Source organism: Sphaeramia orbicularis, chromosome 4, assembly GCF_902148855.1.
Source record: "Sphaeramia orbicularis chromosome 4, fSphaOr1.1, whole genome shotgun sequence".
Lineage (NCBI taxonomy): Eukaryota > Metazoa > Chordata > Actinopteri > Kurtiformes > Apogonidae > Sphaeramia > Sphaeramia orbicularis.
Window position 1 is genome coordinate 3,267,970 of NC_043960.1, and position 16,631 is coordinate 3,284,600.

The following is a 16,631-nucleotide window of genomic DNA, read 5'->3' on the forward strand; positions in this document are numbered from 1 at the left end:
ACTTGGAACAGTCACAGTAGAACCATCTGTTGATACCATTACTGACTGATTCAACTCTAGACACACAAACACAATCTCTTCAAAAAAAGATACTAAACATGATCAGCGGTTGTGAGTATTCTATGCTATGGGCAGATTCCACATATTCAACATCTATCTTATTGTTAAAGCTTATAATTCAACTCTCCCTATTTAAATGCCATATATGCACCACTAGAGGGAGACAGAGGATTGATTTTCTGATACTCACCAGTTAAATATCTGGGTAAACAGTACAGATGGTCAACAGGGCAGATGTGATCCTCACCTGTCATAGTTATCTCTCCTCTTGCTCTTCTTGCTGCGACGGGCCATCTTGCCTTTGTGTTTGGTTTTTCGAGCTGGACCGACTTTGATCGATGTGTTTTCCAGTGCTATGGTCTGCAGCGCCACCTTGTTTCCACTCTGCATATTTCAGAAGTGATACAGATGGATCAATATAAAGTGTAAATGGTTAAATTGAATTAAAGCAAATGAAAGATGATAAAGAGGAGGTATACTTTCAGCAGCAGCTCTATCATCTCTGGGTGGACGAGGCCTTGGACAGACTCCCCGTTCACATGGGTGATGAGGTCTCCGGTGCACAGACCCGCCTGGTGAGCCGGGCTTCCTTCCTCCACACTCTGGTATAACACAGAGGAGTGAGAGGATTATATTATGCATAACCCACTTTTCTACTCTACTGAAAACAGTTCATAGTTGACACCCACCGACACCATGTGATGCACCGTGTACACATCGCTGTCCCCCATGTAGACCCGGATGGCCTGGAGGGTGAAGCCGAACTTCTTCCCTGAGGTGTGGATGATGATGGGCGGCCTCAGGCTGCCGGGGCTGAGTGACAGGTCGCGGCTGGGGGAGGAGTCTCGGGACGAGGGGTTAGAGGACAGCGAGCGTGGGGAGATGGGGCTGGGCTGGAGGCCGCCGGGCGTGTCGTCTGAAAGCAACAGGGGACACAGGCCAACATTACATCAGTACATCTATTGACAGATTCAATTCAATTCAATTAAAAAAACTTTACTTGTCCCCAGTGGGAAATTTACAAGCACATATGAGCAGCATGATTACGCAACACTTTTATACAACCAAAGAAATCTATCAAAATGAAATGACAAATGAAAATAATATAATAAATAATAATCGTAAGAACAGCTACGTACAATAATTAAAACTAGCGCGGTGACACATGGGGATCCACAGGTTCTAGGTGTGGTAGTTTTTATGCTGTTGTGTATTTGTGCATGCTGTACTGCATTTGTCCAGCAGTCACCGCCAAAGCATTCTGGCCATAGTAATGTGATTGTAAGGCTGTATTCCAAAATTACTAATATGTCCCAAAATATTGGTCCTATCATCTTGCTGTTTTTGCTAGTGTCTTCCTTGACCAAAAATACATAAGTACGCGCCAAACTGCAGCAGTCAACTCTTTCCAGATTTTGTGTGAATCCCCAGACACACACACACACACACACACACACACGCATACAGAGGCCACTTGGCTTTTATATTATAAATGTGACTATGATTAAAGTGGTTCAAGTGGATGAAGTGCAGAAAGGATATGAGAGAATGTAAACATGCGTTATCTATTAAAGGACATTGCAGGAGGGTGTGCTGAGGGGTGGGTATGTACTTGGGGTTGTTCTATGTAAATGTCATTTATAATAATAATGCATTAAGGGACATTTTTTAATATATACAATTGTTATTACAGAGTCAGTAATGAATAAATGAATACAAATAACAACAGGGGCAGTTAAGTACAAAACAACAACTGTACAGTAGCAAAGTCTCCATAAGGTACACAGGTTCCGGGGGGTATAATTTTGATCATAAGATTAAATTCTGTGTGTACCTGTGGTGATGATGAGGGAGAGGGCTGACACTGAGGCCGACTTGGGGACCTTGCCTCCAGAGGGAATCCTCTGTCTGTCTGGCGTCTCCAGCTGGTTCCCAAAACGCCGAGGACCGGCCGGATCTTTAGGAGACGAGTGTTTGGCCCCAGTGCTGTTGCTGCGAATTCTGATTCTCCGAAGGTTTGACACAACCACCTCGGCTGCAGGAGACAAGTTACAGGGTAAACTTCTCAGCAAAAAAACAAGTTTTTGTCTGCGTATCCAAACCAGTGATATTCCATCTATGACTCTACGACCTGTGAAGTACACATCTGTAAATATATATAGATGAGCAAAAATAAGGAAACTTTTACAATGCTATTCTATTGCTTATTTCATTGTGTCACAAATCATAGTCTTTGAAGAACTCTTTTCCATAGTTTTTAAGAAGCTTTAACTTCAAAATGAGGCAGTGTTTGGTTTATTAGTTGTATTCTGTGTGTCATATTATGAGTCTTACTTTGGTGCTATAGTTTTATATCTGAAAGAGTTACATCATTATATTACAATATTTATATATTAATAATCCAGATTTTTATTTACTGCCAGAACTGCTGTCACGGTTTCAGAGGTAATAATACTAATAAAAAACAGTCAGATTTGATGGTATTTAATGTAGTCCAGAGTTCCTGATCATGTTTTCGTATTATTTCTATACTCCTTCCTGATATCACAGTGGATGCTATCAGACATGGACGTTAACCGAAAACAGAAAGGACAGTTTGTGATTTTTATTAATGCAAACATAATTTACTGAAATGGAGAACAACGGATGTGTTTATTTTGTTTTAACCTGACAGTAAATACAAGTCATTTTTGTTATTTTTTTCCTAATTTTTTCACAAAATGGCAGATATTTTTCAGTTTTCGGGTGGACGACATAATCCATAATAAAACTGTCCAGTATTTTGCCTGAGTTTAATTTTGATTAAGGAAAAAAATAGATTAGGTACAGGTAGTGGATGTGAAATGACGTATATCTGGATTTTAGATTTGATTGTGTTTTTCAGCTTCATCTCCACACATGGAGTTTGGACTCACCTTCGTCGTCGGTGGACAGGGCAAAGCGTGGCATCGTCTCCAGGCTATGGGTGCTGCTCATCACCAGAGGACTTGTACTCCTCTCTGACTGGGACGAACTGGAGGACGCTCGAGGACGAAGGCTGCAAACAGGACGAAAAAAATCAACAACAGGCACCTTCCGACCGAACTGTTCTGACGAGCTCCCCACAGTAATGAACACCTTCAACAGCCTCAATTTCAGTCATAATAACTGTTAAAACTTTGTGTAAAAATGGATAATTGAATCTGTAGAATATTTTGGATCCACTGTTTCACTTCTTGCCATGGAAAAATGTGCCTTTTTCCTTCTTACATTTGGTACAATTCAAGTACCCTTAGTACCACAACTGTTTATACTGGATTTATATCTTGGTAATTTGAAGATTAATAAAAAGAATAAACAAATATTTGTAGATTTAAACATATGATTGGCAAACAGAGCAATAGCCCTCCTATGGAGAACATCAGAGGACCAAAAAATTTTTAAATTTTTAAATTTTATGTTCTTATCCTGGTTTTTATCCCAGATTGTTTTTATTTTATCTTTTCTGGTTTTTATTGTGTTTTGTTGCATCTTGTTTTTATTTATTTGATCTTATTTATTTTATTCTTTTACTTATCCATGCTGCTATACAGATGAATGGTGGAACACTGAGCACTTTTTTTCCTGTCTTCTTGTCCTGTCTGTAAGTGTGATCAAGTGCCTGTCTTGAATGTTCAATGTATGTGTTATTGTAACGCCAAGGCAATCACCTAGACTGCAAAACAAATCTACCTATGGGTATAAATAAAGTAACCTTGACCCTGAAAGTAGGTTGATGGCTGTCTGATCTATCTACAACTCTCCCTTTAGAGAAAAGTACTTATTCAATAAACTATCAACAACATCATTTCCATCAGATCTGGGACCCCTTCACTGAGTAACAAGAACCAACATGACACCTATAATGGAAGTGCCAGGGGACATGTAAAGCATAGCCCTCTGTGGTGTTCAATTCAACAGCAATATCTTTTTTTACCCTTGAAATTGACTAAAATAGAGGATAATTAACTAACCTGAAACTCATCCAAGAAACAAAACAAACTGGGGAGGGTGAGGGTGGAAGTGGAATTGCTTTGATTCATTTGTTCAACTCATGTAATTGTGTTTTCTTTGGTTATATTGTGAAAACAATACAAAAAATGTTATTTAAAAAATTGCTATGGCATAATAAGAAGTCTTTTACAGATACAGAATAATCTAAAGGTCTCAGCCCATATCCTGGCTCCGCCCCCACCTGGCCATGCGTCCGGCGTGCCTACGCTCCACGCCACCCTCTGCTGGACTCTGGGATGGGCTGAGTCCTCCTCCCTCGCTGCGATCCTCCTTGTCTTCACTGTGGCTGCGATCAGAGGAGAAGCTCAGGTTGGACGGCGTCGCCAGATGTTCTGTGCTGCTGTAAACCTGCAAATTAAAAAACGAGAGAATGTAAAAAACAGAGAGCAAACATACTGATGATCAAATAGAGATAAGTTAAATGAAGTTAGGGTTAGGGCTGAAGAATAACTCAATGTTCGGTATGCAAGTATTTCACTCTTCAATGTCAATTATTTAACCTCTCATTAGATTTTGTGACATGTCAGTGGGGCTGGCAACACTGCAAAACATACAAATCAGACTAAAAACCAACTGATAACTAGAAATGTTTTAAGTAAATGCATCAAAATTGAAAATAGCTAAAGATGATAATGGCTAATTATTTTTTCCTTCTGGTTTTAAGGCCGAGATAGAAAAGGTAGAGCAAATTATCAAAAATGAAGTAAAAACAACAACAGGCATAACAAAGAAACATTAAAAAAAAAGTAATTTAGCTGACGATGTAAAGAAAATAAGTCAGAAAATGTGTAGTAAATATAATTATTGTGGAAAAAGTAAATAAAAGTTTATGATGATATCGATACAAATAGTTATATGTCCTCCCTCTGAATGTCAGTATATCTAATTACTGTGTGGTTGATAATTTTTTAGGCCTTTTTTAACCTTCAGAATAGAGCTGCACAATATATCGTTTGAGCATCGTCATCGCAATGTATGTGTGCACAACAGTCACATCGCAGGTCCTGCATTTGCCTCCTGCCAGGAGGCAAATGAACTCAACGTGTTCTCATCTAATTTCAACCTGGGTACCTGACACACACTGTGCACAGCGATTCACTAACCAGAATCATTCTTAATCAGTTTGCCGAAGCAGACCACGCCCCTGCACATGGAGTGAGTCACTGATAACAAAAATAGAAACGAACAAGAGAATATCTCCGAAAATGAACACTTAGTGCCAAAAAAGAGCAATGTCAGTAATTTGGAATTATTTCAGATACAAGGATGATATTGAAACGTGTTGTGTGGTGACAGTGTCTTGCACCTGTTCCCACAACGAAAGGAATCACAACTAATCTCTTTGACCATTTACGTCGGCACCACACAGTTATTATATCCTCCTGAGTATTTTTTCATATCGCAATATATATCACAGGGTTAAAAAAAATTGCTATGTCCGTTTTTTCCAATAACATGCAGCTCTACTTCAGAACTTCTACTGCGTCTTCACCTTGCTAAAACGATGCGACCAGGAAGCAAACTGTCGAATTTCCAAGGAAGACTCTTCATCATTGGTTTCCTCGTCTTCGTCGGATGCCAGATGGTGGTAGCGCTCTGAACGAGCTGAGGACAGAAACAAAGAGGAAAACGACTCATCATTACAATGAGTCTGTAGAGTGTTTGCTTTTGTGGGTGATTGTAAATAAATAAATACATCTAGGTTAAAGTGAGTTCATCCACAGCGGAACCTACTGTCGAAGTAGCTGGTGTCGTCCTCGGCCTCCAGCTGAGGGATGAACTCTGCTTTCTGACGCAGAAGTCCGTTCCAGTCCAAACCCAGGAAGAAGGGGTGTTGTTTGACCTCTGAGGCTCCTCCTGCAGCCAAAACAAGACTGGATCAGGTCTCAAAAATTAAAAAGGACCCAAGAATTCAATGAAATGTATTTATGTATGTATTTATTTTGATTTTTGTATTATTGTTATGAAATGGAAAGAGTTCATTTTTGATATCTATATTACTGCTAAGAAATGAATAGTTTATTCTGATTTGTGTGTTACTGTAATGAAATGGACAGTTTATTTTTTTTTTTGAGACAGGTATTATTACAGCTACGAAAGGGACAGAGTTTATTTTGATGTGAAACGCTGTTGGAAAATGGACAGTCTATCCTTGATATGTACAGCATTTTTGTGTTTTGTGCTTAGTCAGAATTTACTCTGATACGTGTAGGATTTTTGAGTTACATATGGGATCTGACATAGGAGTTTAGGGTAGGTAGAAGAACGGGGTAAGGGCACAGGAGATTATAAATTAAACTTCATCCCACTCCTTTTCGAATGTTTTCCTTTGTTTTTATACAAATCTTTTATGTGGTTTGGTTTTAATGTTATATTCGAAATAAACAAATAAGTAAAGTCTGTTTATGTGACCAATTCCATTTACATATATCTGTCATCTTGGTTTCTGTTCTTTTTCTGTTTTTTCTTTTACATTTAACTGTTAAACTCTACTGAAGTAAGTACTGGACTTCAGTAGAGTTTTCTGATATGTACTTAGTTGAGTACTAGTCTTTCAGATGACTTTTCTCCTTTACTTATATTTGAACAAAAATATCTGTCCTCTCTTCTTTTAACATTTTCAAAAGGGTCTCATTAAATTATGTTTTGTATAAGGTGAATTATATTGCATTGTATTTATTTTACACCTTTACAACATGATGCTTGTCTTCAATAAAATCCTTAGATATCCTCAGATATGACAAATGCAATAGATGACAATGACATAAAAGATGCAACAAGACACAAAAGATAAAGATGACATTAAGAATGAAAACTGTCAAAGTTCCAAGAAGTTGAAAATGATGTAACAGAGTGTAAATGTTTAAACTCTTTGTCTAAACTAATTTATTGTTTGGGCTTAAAAAGATTTTGGAGAAATCAGTGCTTTCATCTGTCTCTGTAAGCCTTTTCACTACATCTACACTTTAGTCCTGTGTTTATTGGTGGTAAATGTACCAGTTCCCAGGCGGTCTAGGGCGCTCTGTCTCAACAGGCGGGTGATCAGGTCCTGGGCATCGGTGGGTAAGGCGTCGTCTCCTTCAGGCCAAATGATTTCATCTGAGGGTCAATCACAAGATTAATAATTATCAATAAAACAAGATAAAAATAGCATGTAATGATACAGCAGGGTATAACTGAGGAGGTCAAGGCAAAATAAAACTTTCCATGCATGTCAAAGCATGCAGCGACTTTTCTGCAGCGTTTACATGTTACATCATCTGCATTTACAGACACATTGCAATAGTGGTGCAGCTTTTATCCACAGTATGTCGCCACGACTCCATTCGTCATCATAATTAATCCTCCAACTCTGTTGTTCAAACTGCACTGATATGTGATTTCCTATTATTAGTTACATTATTATAAATCTATGTAGTATTCCTAATTCATGCATTTCAGTCACAGAAAAAATTATTAGATCATCAAGTCATCAAAAACAATGGTTATGCAATCAACTACTAACTCCTGTGTGTATCATGTGACTAAAACAGACAGAAAAGAAAACATGAAACGCCTAAAAGCACTGTTTTTGTCAGTACAATGCCATAGCTATTGATGTAAGAACTTAAGTGATTTTGGTTATTATCAAGAAAACATGGAAAATGGCTAGATATCAAGTCTTGAATTAAACTCTTATGAGCTATTTTTGTTATCATTATATTTCTCCAAACAGAAGTACCTTTAGTTGTACCAGGTATTAAAATGCACAAGAAACTGAAGAAAACAAGGGTGGTCTAATCATTTTTTCTGCGACTATAAATGCAGCCACTGAAAGGAGACAGATTTTCATTGCATGTGGGAAAGTCTTAAAATTGGTCAGTCAGGTTTTTGGTAAACTGCTTCCCCTTGATGCTAAATTATGCATTTTTCTTAATTAATTACTAAAAATACTAATTAACAACAACATATGGCTTGCTTTCCTGAGAAGAAAACACTATGGAGTATAACAATGACTGAAAGGAATGTTTTTGGTTTTTGTTTTCTTATAAGGAAAAAATAAGACATACCACAAGAAATATACTTGAAAACCACTGGTACATTTTGAACACTGTGCAACTACCCAGATAATTATGACATGCAAGAATATGAACAGAATGATAATGAACTGAGCTGAACTGATAACCTCCCTCTTTTTTAAACTCCCTTCTTTTTTCTCTTTCACATGGTTTCTATCTTATTTCTACTAGTTTTTTCTTCTTTTTTGTATTTTTGATTAACAGGTAATCAGGTTGTCTGCACCAGCTCAGCAGTAAACCGCTCACATTCATGACAATGCCATACTGATTATCACTAACGCCAAACAAGTTGGACTTGTTGTTCATGTAGATGTTTATCTTGCCACAACCCGTCATGTTCAGCTGGTTCTGAATAAATCAAACCGGTTTAAGTTCTTGTGCCAGACTATGTCGGCATGAGGGAATGTGAGGTGTGGCTGCTGGTTCAATCATAGCATCGTGGTCTTGGTGATAACAGTAATTATCTAGCAAAAGGAAACCCTGATTATTTTAAGTGTTTACCGCTGACAACTTGTCCAAAAAGCTCCTCAGGTGTGTCTCCAAAGAACGGCACGCAGCCCACCAGGAATTCATAGAGGATGATGCCCATGGCCCACCAGTCCACCGGCTTTCCATAGCCCTGACGGAGTATCACCTCTGGAGCAATGTACTCTGGGGTACCACACACCTGCACACACAAACCAACACACATCTATAAGACTATCTAGAAATAGTTTCATTTTCTTTATACAGTGCAACCTGGTAGTACGAGTGTGAGAAATTCCCTTTATGAGCTGGGGCTTTTGAGTACTTTTATCTATAAATACGAGTGAAAATCCACAGTACGAGCAGGTGCAACCTCCACAGGCCCACTTCACGTTCAGGAGCACCAGCATTCAGATTGAGGAAGAGATTAGGAAACTCCCCAATGAGGACAGTGGAGTGGAGGAGGCGAACTCTACCAGGAAATGAAAAGAAGTGTTGGCAAAGTGGACAGAGGTTTCTGATTTTGTTGAAAAAAAAAATCATCCAGATAAATTAAGTTCAGGTCGTGCAGCAGCTTTATTTAAATGACAATGGTCTGGCGCATTTTTGGAACATTTTAAAAAGCAGAACAAAGCAGATTTCTCTGGATAGGTTTTTAATGAAGCGACCTGCACGTATGGACAGTGAAAGTGAGGCCAGAAAGAACAAATTAAGTGAAGAGAGAAAACACCGGAAATTCAGCTACCAGATGTTATATTGGAAGAAGATTCTACATCCAGAGAATAACCCCCCTCCTCCTCCTCGCCCACAGATCATCTCCTCTTTAAGGTATAAACCACTTTATTTCTTTTGCATTCTCTTTTATTATGGTTTTATAATGATCTTTTCTTTCTAACTTCACTTTTTCCTCAAAAAGGATTTTTGGGTGGTTTTAGCGGCTGGAACAGATTAATTATATTTCGATTCATTCAGAAAATTGACTTGTAAAAGTAATCATAAAACGCATGGTCATGGAATGGATTAAATTCGTACAGTGAGGTTCTACCGTATGTACGAAGACACAATTTTCTCACCTGTTTGTCTACGAACTCTCTTGTGTCTTTTTCTATGTGACCCTCATACAGGTTGGTGGTCATGTTCATCAGGCCGATTTTAGACAGACCGAAGTCCGTCAGCTTGATGTGCCCCATGGATGTAATCAGTAAACTGTGGGATAAAAGGACACATGGAAGTTTGAGCACTGCAGAATGTAGAATAAAAACAAATGTATCAAACACACCAATAGTGAGTCAGAACCAGGTCAAACTCGATGCGTTTTCAGAGAGGCTAAAATCTGTGCAGAACGCGCTGGTCTGGTACAACAGCCCTTCAACAGGACTAAAGTGGGAGTTGGTTTATGTTCTTACTTGTCAGGTTTGAGATCCCGATGCACGATGCCGTAGTTGTGAAGGTACTCCAGGGCCAGGACTGTTTCAGCAAAGTACATCCTCGTCATTTCTACCGGCAGCGGGCCCATGTTTTTGAGCAGGTTGGCACAATCTCCACCTTCGGGAAACAAAAGACCATGAAATGAGCAAGAGTTATTATTTTTCTATCGCCTTGTGGCTGAAAAATATTAACTGCACTCACACAAATTGAATTCTTAAATCGAAGTTCGGGCAGTCTCTCTGTACTTTACCTTCCACATACTCCATGACCATGCACAGATGACGCCGGGTCTCAAAAGAGCAGAACATGGAGACCACAAATGGATTCTCAGCAAAGGTGAGGATGTCTCGCTCCACAAACGCCTGCTGAATCTGGTTCCTCAGGACCAGGTTCTGACGGTTTATCTTTTTCATAGCAAAGCGTTGGCGGGTCTCCTTATGGCGAACCAGATAAACAGCTCTGCGAAACCCACAGGAGTCACATTAAAACCAAACATCAGGAGGAGAATCAGAGTTGATGTCGCCACAACAAATTCTGAACAGCTGCTTAATTTTCCCAGTACAGAAACAAAAAAACTAACAAATTCCTCTTGGATCCATGAGCTGCTGTTTCCTAACGTTTATTAATTACTCACAACGCTAAGAGAAAGCAACAAAATGTTTTCCTTTTCAACAAAAGTTTTTCTTCTTACCCATAAGCCCCATTGCTGATAAGTTTGATAGTCTCAAAATCACTCTCAAGAGGTTTCCTCCGAGTTGGTGTCAGTGTCTGTGGAGCTTTATTCTAGAAAGACAGTGAGATAAAACACACCAAGTATGACGCAATTACAGTATTATGAAAATTATTGTCCATTTTATGTTTCAGATCTTTTTAGTCTTTTTTTAAACTACAGTTTAAATAAAAGTTTACCTCCACCTGAGCCTCTGGTTCTGCTGAAACCACTGGGGTGCTGGTATCGTACTGCTCAAGCTGCACCATTTCTAGAAATAAAAGACAGTGTTGGACATGGTTTAAGAAAATGTTCCTCTTCTAACCTTCAATGTGCATTAAAATCTGTCAGGTAATAGTAGGTTATGTGGAAGCTTTTGGCAAAAAAAAAAATTGACTTAATGACTGCATCTGAATTTAGACATTTTGCTTTTAGCATGATAACAAAATATTAAATAGTTTGATACAGTTTGTAGATATGATATATGTTGGTTTTATTGCACACAGCCGTGAAGGTCAAACTTAAACTGAGGCTGAGACCAAGCAACGTCTAGTACTATGTTAATATGTTTGATTGTTGTTGTTAATTTATCCCTCTCATTACTACTACTGCTATTATTATCTATATACTTATCTTTATTTACTTAATTATATATAATTGCTACAACTGCTATTACTATTATCACTTTATTGTAATTATTAGGTCTGTTATTATTAAACTACATATATATATATGTGTGTGTGTGTGTGTGTGTGTGTATATATAGTGCAGATTATATTATAATTACTTATTTAATGTTATTTATTATTATTATTACTTCTTTATTATTTATTTCCACTAGTACTTTCTAATGTGCGATTGCATGATTTTCACTACTGTTTTAGTTATTATTACTATTTTCTTTCCTTTTGTCTTGTAATATTACTTATATGTGTATATTATCTGTTGTGCTGCTACTTGAACCCTTATTTCCTGAGGTTCTATCTAATCTAATCTAATCTAATCTAATCTAATCTAATCTAATGTTTACACCTAGTATTAAAATATAGTTATCTGTAGTATAGTATCTGTAGTGAGATACATTATCCAGATCCGGAAAACCACCTGTTAATGCAATGTGTAAACATACGGTTATCAGAGTGTGAAAACATCTGGAGGTGGTCTGGCTCATTATGTACAGATGAAAGGACGGGGTTGGTGTAAATGCCATCTGTACAGCATGCTTGCACCTGTATGTATGTGAGTCACTGTTAGACGTGACCATTTTTTGAGGCTTTGGACCAGATACTGCCACTAATGTTGCAGCTCCTTGTACATTAGACAGAGACATTGACTGTTCTTCAAATGATAAAGGTGAATTCAAATCTGCTAATGTTAAAATGGGCTTTTGTTAAGTTTAGATAAGATAATACCTTATTAATGCTGAAGAAAAGTCAGGTATACGTCAGCTGCTCCCAATCACTTGACAATAAAACAGTCATCAATTAAAATAAATAAATACAATAAATAAAACAAATGCATCATAATAAAGTGTTCTAGGTTTAGATTATGCCCATACATTGCATCATGATTTTCTGTCACCTTAAAAGACTCAAGTACAGGTTTGGCTCTGGAGGACAGAGACCTGATCTCAATGAGGATTCATGAGAGTGAATCCAGCCTTTTTAATACCAGGTGTAGTTTTTTTTTGAGACTGGAAAACCCCAGGGCGTGGATTCAGTGTCTACCTTCTAAAGGGTCCCGTGTCAAACCCAGCTGGCTGATGATGTATCGTGGGATGTCTGTTTTGATTCCTTGTCCGACTTTGGCGTGACCTTCTGCCGCCTCAAGGAGGTGATAAAACTCCTCTGGGTCAAACTCCTGTAAAGAGCATTGAGTTAGGTCACCGGTGTAGAGTAGTATGAAGCTGACACTGATATTACCTTAAAAATGTCCTAAAGAAACTGTATTTAACTGCATTTGATTTCATAGGGGAAATACAGTAATGTAATATGTTTTATTTCTTCACAGATGATCAAATTCTCGTGACACATACCTACGCTCTGAGAAAGAATAAAGGGCAGATTGTCATTTCTGTCCTACTTTAACTGTAACTCTCTTCTACGGCTTTCAATCACGGTAATCTCATTTTCAATTAGGAAGAGATTTTTTTCTCTCGACTTACCAGACACTCAAGGAGGCGAGCCGGCCGAGAGATTATGATAAGGATCTTCCTCACCAGCTGAGTGATGATGGTAACCTCCGCACTTTCAGAGCGCTCGAAAGCCTGAAAAAAGAAAGAGGGGCAAACACAAGTTAATATCAAAACTTACTCCAAACCAGGGGTGTCAAACTCATTTTAGTTCAGCCACATTCTGCCCAATTTGACCTTAACTGGGTCGGACCAGTAAAATAATGGCAAAATAACCTCTAAATAATGACAAATCTAAGTTTTTGTCTTTGTTTTAGTGCAATAAAAAACATTAAATTATGCAAATCACAAAAAGATTTGAAAAACCAGAAAAAAACTGATATTTCTTAAGAAAAAGTGCAATTTTAACAATATTATGCCTCAACTTATCATTTGTATTTGTGCATCACACACAATGTTACACAAACATTTGATAACAGACATTACAACAATATTGCTGAACTTTGGATTTTGTAACAGAAATAAGAAGAATTTCTACAATATTATGTCTCAGCTTATTATTAACACAACTTACAGATCACAGTGGATCTACAAATGCACAAACATTTAGTAACAGGCAGAATATTGTTAAAATTGCACATAATTTTCTATATTTGTTCAGGTAATTCACATTTTATTGTGAAAGGATAGTTTGTAAATGTAAATATTTTCATAGTGTTATACTATTTCCTTCATATTAAACCAGAAGAAAATTTGTGGTTGTCATCATTTATAGGTTATTATGCTGTTATTTTACTTGAGATCAAATTGGTCTGTATGTGGCCCCTGAACTAAAACAAGTTCTACACCCTTGACTGTGAACATCTTCAGTGTAATTTTTGCACTTTGCAAATTCCCGTGGGGGCAGACTGGAACATTTAGTGGGCCAGTTTTGGCCCACGGGCCATATGTTTGACACCCCTGCTCAAAACTGATTCACCACATACAGTAAAACATGGCATAAAAGAAAGAAGTGAGTCATGTTATTTTTTTGTGTCTCTGGTAAGCATTTGATGGAGGAGATGTGAAGCGTACAGGCTGTCAGTGTCATAGTGAAACTGGAAATATAAATATGTACATCACAGTGAGAACCAGGCAGATGGGGACGGTAGGTACAAGGAAAAAAATGAAAACAGATGCAGCCCGTCACATCTGCATCAAAGAAGACATGACTTTAAACCGACGAGCATTAGAATAATCACTGGGGGAGTGGGTGGAGCCTTAATGAGTCATCCTTGGCCTTTCTTTAAGACGCTGTAGTGACAGTTTGAAGAAGCTTCATCTACATCCACACACTGGACCCTCAGCCTCAGAACTCACATCAACCTGTCACTGAAAAACAATACCTTAGATACTGTAAAAACAGAACTGAACTAATATCTGTTTAGAGTTACTGTTGATGAGAAATTCATATAACTTTTCTTAACTTCCTCATCAAAGCACGTTGGTGTATTAGGAACATTTTAGGTAAATTTAAGGTGCAAGGCCTTTGGCTCCAAAATTACACCAATGCAGAAGTGTCTTGAAGTTATAATACCATGGATGGCCACAAGATGTTGCTCCAAAAAGCCCATAGTCCCACAGACTTCTGAGTTTCAACCAGCTCTATATGTAAAGTGTCATGACATAAGTTTTGTTTATGATTTGGAGCTATATAAATAAAATTGGATTGATTGATTGATTGACTTAAAGCCAATCTCCCGGTTTATTTGGACCCCCTTATATGTTTTAGTTCTTTAATAAAAAATTTTACTCTGTTTATAAGACCTTAGATCCAATAGTAGCTTTGATATCTGCTGCATCTGACTTTGGGATTTTCAATTTATTTAATAAAACTAATTTTTTCCTGAGACACGGTTTCACTGTAGTTGTGGTTAACAGGTTCCACTAACAAGACTGTAAAATACTTTGTTATGTCCTGCTTGATGACATTTACCATTTTACTGAGTAAATTAAGGCTTAGCAATAGGTCAACTCTGACCCCTGGCACCTCTGCAGCCCCGCCCCCTTTCATCCAAATATGGTCACTTCTGGCTCCAAAAAGATTTTAGTTCTAAATTTATAAGAAAAGTTGGTTTCGATGGTTTAGGAAAAGACTGTGATTTGTTTCCAGAGCCTCTAGTGTTAATTCTTTCCCATGTTTTGATTAATTCGTAGTCATTACATTCATACACTGGAAGGTTTGTTTTGTTTTGATTCCCACTCATTACATACATAACCTTGAATATGTTCTGGGTGTGAACGGCTTTGGCCCTCAGTTGATTTTTTCTGGCGCTTGTGACTGGCTGTGTGTCAGTCATCTGGGGTGTGTTCGTCAAAACTGCAAACTAAATATCTAAAATGGAAGTTTTTTCCTGTAAATTTATCACTTTAACCTGAAATATTTTAAAATTTTTCCTCAAACACGAGTTTCTGCATTTACCTGCTTTTCATCCAAGAACAAAAATCCAATTATAACGTCACTATGCTGCAGTGAGAAAGAGGCCTGTTACTGTCAAGTCAAGAGGCAGATTCCACCAAATATAAAGATCATCGTCAAATAATCTGTGTAATATCAAACTTTACTGTATATGAGTATTGGATTCATATAGTGTCTTCTGTTAACCAAACTGAGGGCATCTGCCTGAAGGATCTCAGTAAATTTTCGCAAGTGGTACTCTTTATTTCAACAATTTCCCTTGGGATTAATAAAGTATTCTGATTTTAACATCAAAAGTTCATGTTTTCCTTCACTTTACACTGAAAGCTTAAGATCACCAGATGAGAAGCACATTAAGAATAACAGAGAACAACAAACACCGAGCATCACTACACTCTGCATTTCATGCAACGTGTAGTTATTTGTATGATTCGTCACCAAGTGGTCAGTGTTTACCTGTTGTGCTCTGTTAAAATGTTTCATGCATTTGTATGATTGAGTACAAATTCATGAAAAAATAGTGTGTCGAAAGCTTGAAAGACATAAAAACAATGAAGTTATTTTGTATATAATGAAAATGTTGGTTTCCGTGGCTCAAAGTGTAATAAAAGACAATAAAAACAAAAACAAAAGCAGAGAATGGTCAAATTGTTATTTTGAAGTGTTTCTTGTAATGTTACTATGTATTTTTGATTCACCAGCTAGACTTATATTCCTGTAGTTAAGCAAAGTGTGTTTCATCCCAATGGCAGATTGTTTTCCTTACAAGCAGACAGAGTGTTAACATTTCACAACTTCTGACCTCCATCTAGTTCTGTGTCTGAAGCATGAGGGGGTGGGACTGATATGGACACGTCTATCTATTACCAATAATTACCTTATATTGAAGCAGAGGCTAGTAGTCGTATGACGTAGATGGAAACGTGTTAATTGAACTCTTTTATAAGAACCAACATTAATGTAATAAAGTGTTCTGGATTATGTGTCTGTGTGGGAAAGCGTACAGTATGTATGACAGCATTTGTTCCACTGTATGGGAACAGACTTATCAGTTCAGCTGGAGGTAAAGCAAGTCGGCCATGCCTTCTGTCTGACAGCTTGCAGAGAAACAGGGAGAGAGGTTGCTATAGAAACTAACATTTTATCACAACAGAGATAAGGCCTGTGACAAAAGTACCTCTCAACGTTACTGACAATTTCCACTAGTAGATCTATTGTGTGGTGCCTCCAGCTATCAGATGGTTATTGAGCGGGTGATTCGCCTGATTGTGCGTTTCACCCAGACTCAAT

General features: G+C 37.8%; 1 protein-coding gene across 2 annotated transcripts in view; it reads right to left on the reverse strand.

Annotated features, from left to right (window-relative positions):
- The window catches only part of mast3b (microtubule associated serine/threonine kinase 3b), a 58,372-nt gene that overhangs the window by 3,727 nt on the left and 38,014 nt on the right, over positions 1-16,631 (reverse strand). For both annotated transcript variants that reach the window (XM_030132354.1, XM_030132355.1), the window contains 17 exons: positions 12,917-13,018; positions 12,480-12,612; positions 10,953-11,023; positions 10,735-10,826; positions 10,294-10,502; positions 10,022-10,160; positions 9,689-9,821; positions 8,652-8,817; positions 7,090-7,191; positions 5,827-5,949; positions 5,585-5,697; positions 4,274-4,440; positions 2,976-3,097; positions 1,895-2,095; positions 750-976; positions 540-662; positions 308-444 (listed from right to left, as the gene is read on the reverse strand). In XM_030132354.1, coding sequence (XP_029988214.1) covers positions 308-444; positions 540-662; positions 750-976; positions 1,895-2,095; positions 2,976-3,097; positions 4,274-4,440; positions 5,585-5,697; positions 5,827-5,949; positions 7,090-7,191; positions 8,652-8,817; positions 9,689-9,821; positions 10,022-10,160; positions 10,294-10,502; positions 10,735-10,826; positions 10,953-11,023; positions 12,480-12,612; positions 12,917-13,018 — 2,360 coding nt within the window. The remainder of the gene's footprint in view (positions 1-307; positions 445-539; positions 663-749; positions 977-1,894; positions 2,096-2,975; positions 3,098-4,273; positions 4,441-5,584; positions 5,698-5,826; positions 5,950-7,089; positions 7,192-8,651; positions 8,818-9,688; positions 9,822-10,021; positions 10,161-10,293; positions 10,503-10,734; positions 10,827-10,952; positions 11,024-12,479; positions 12,613-12,916; positions 13,019-16,631) is intronic.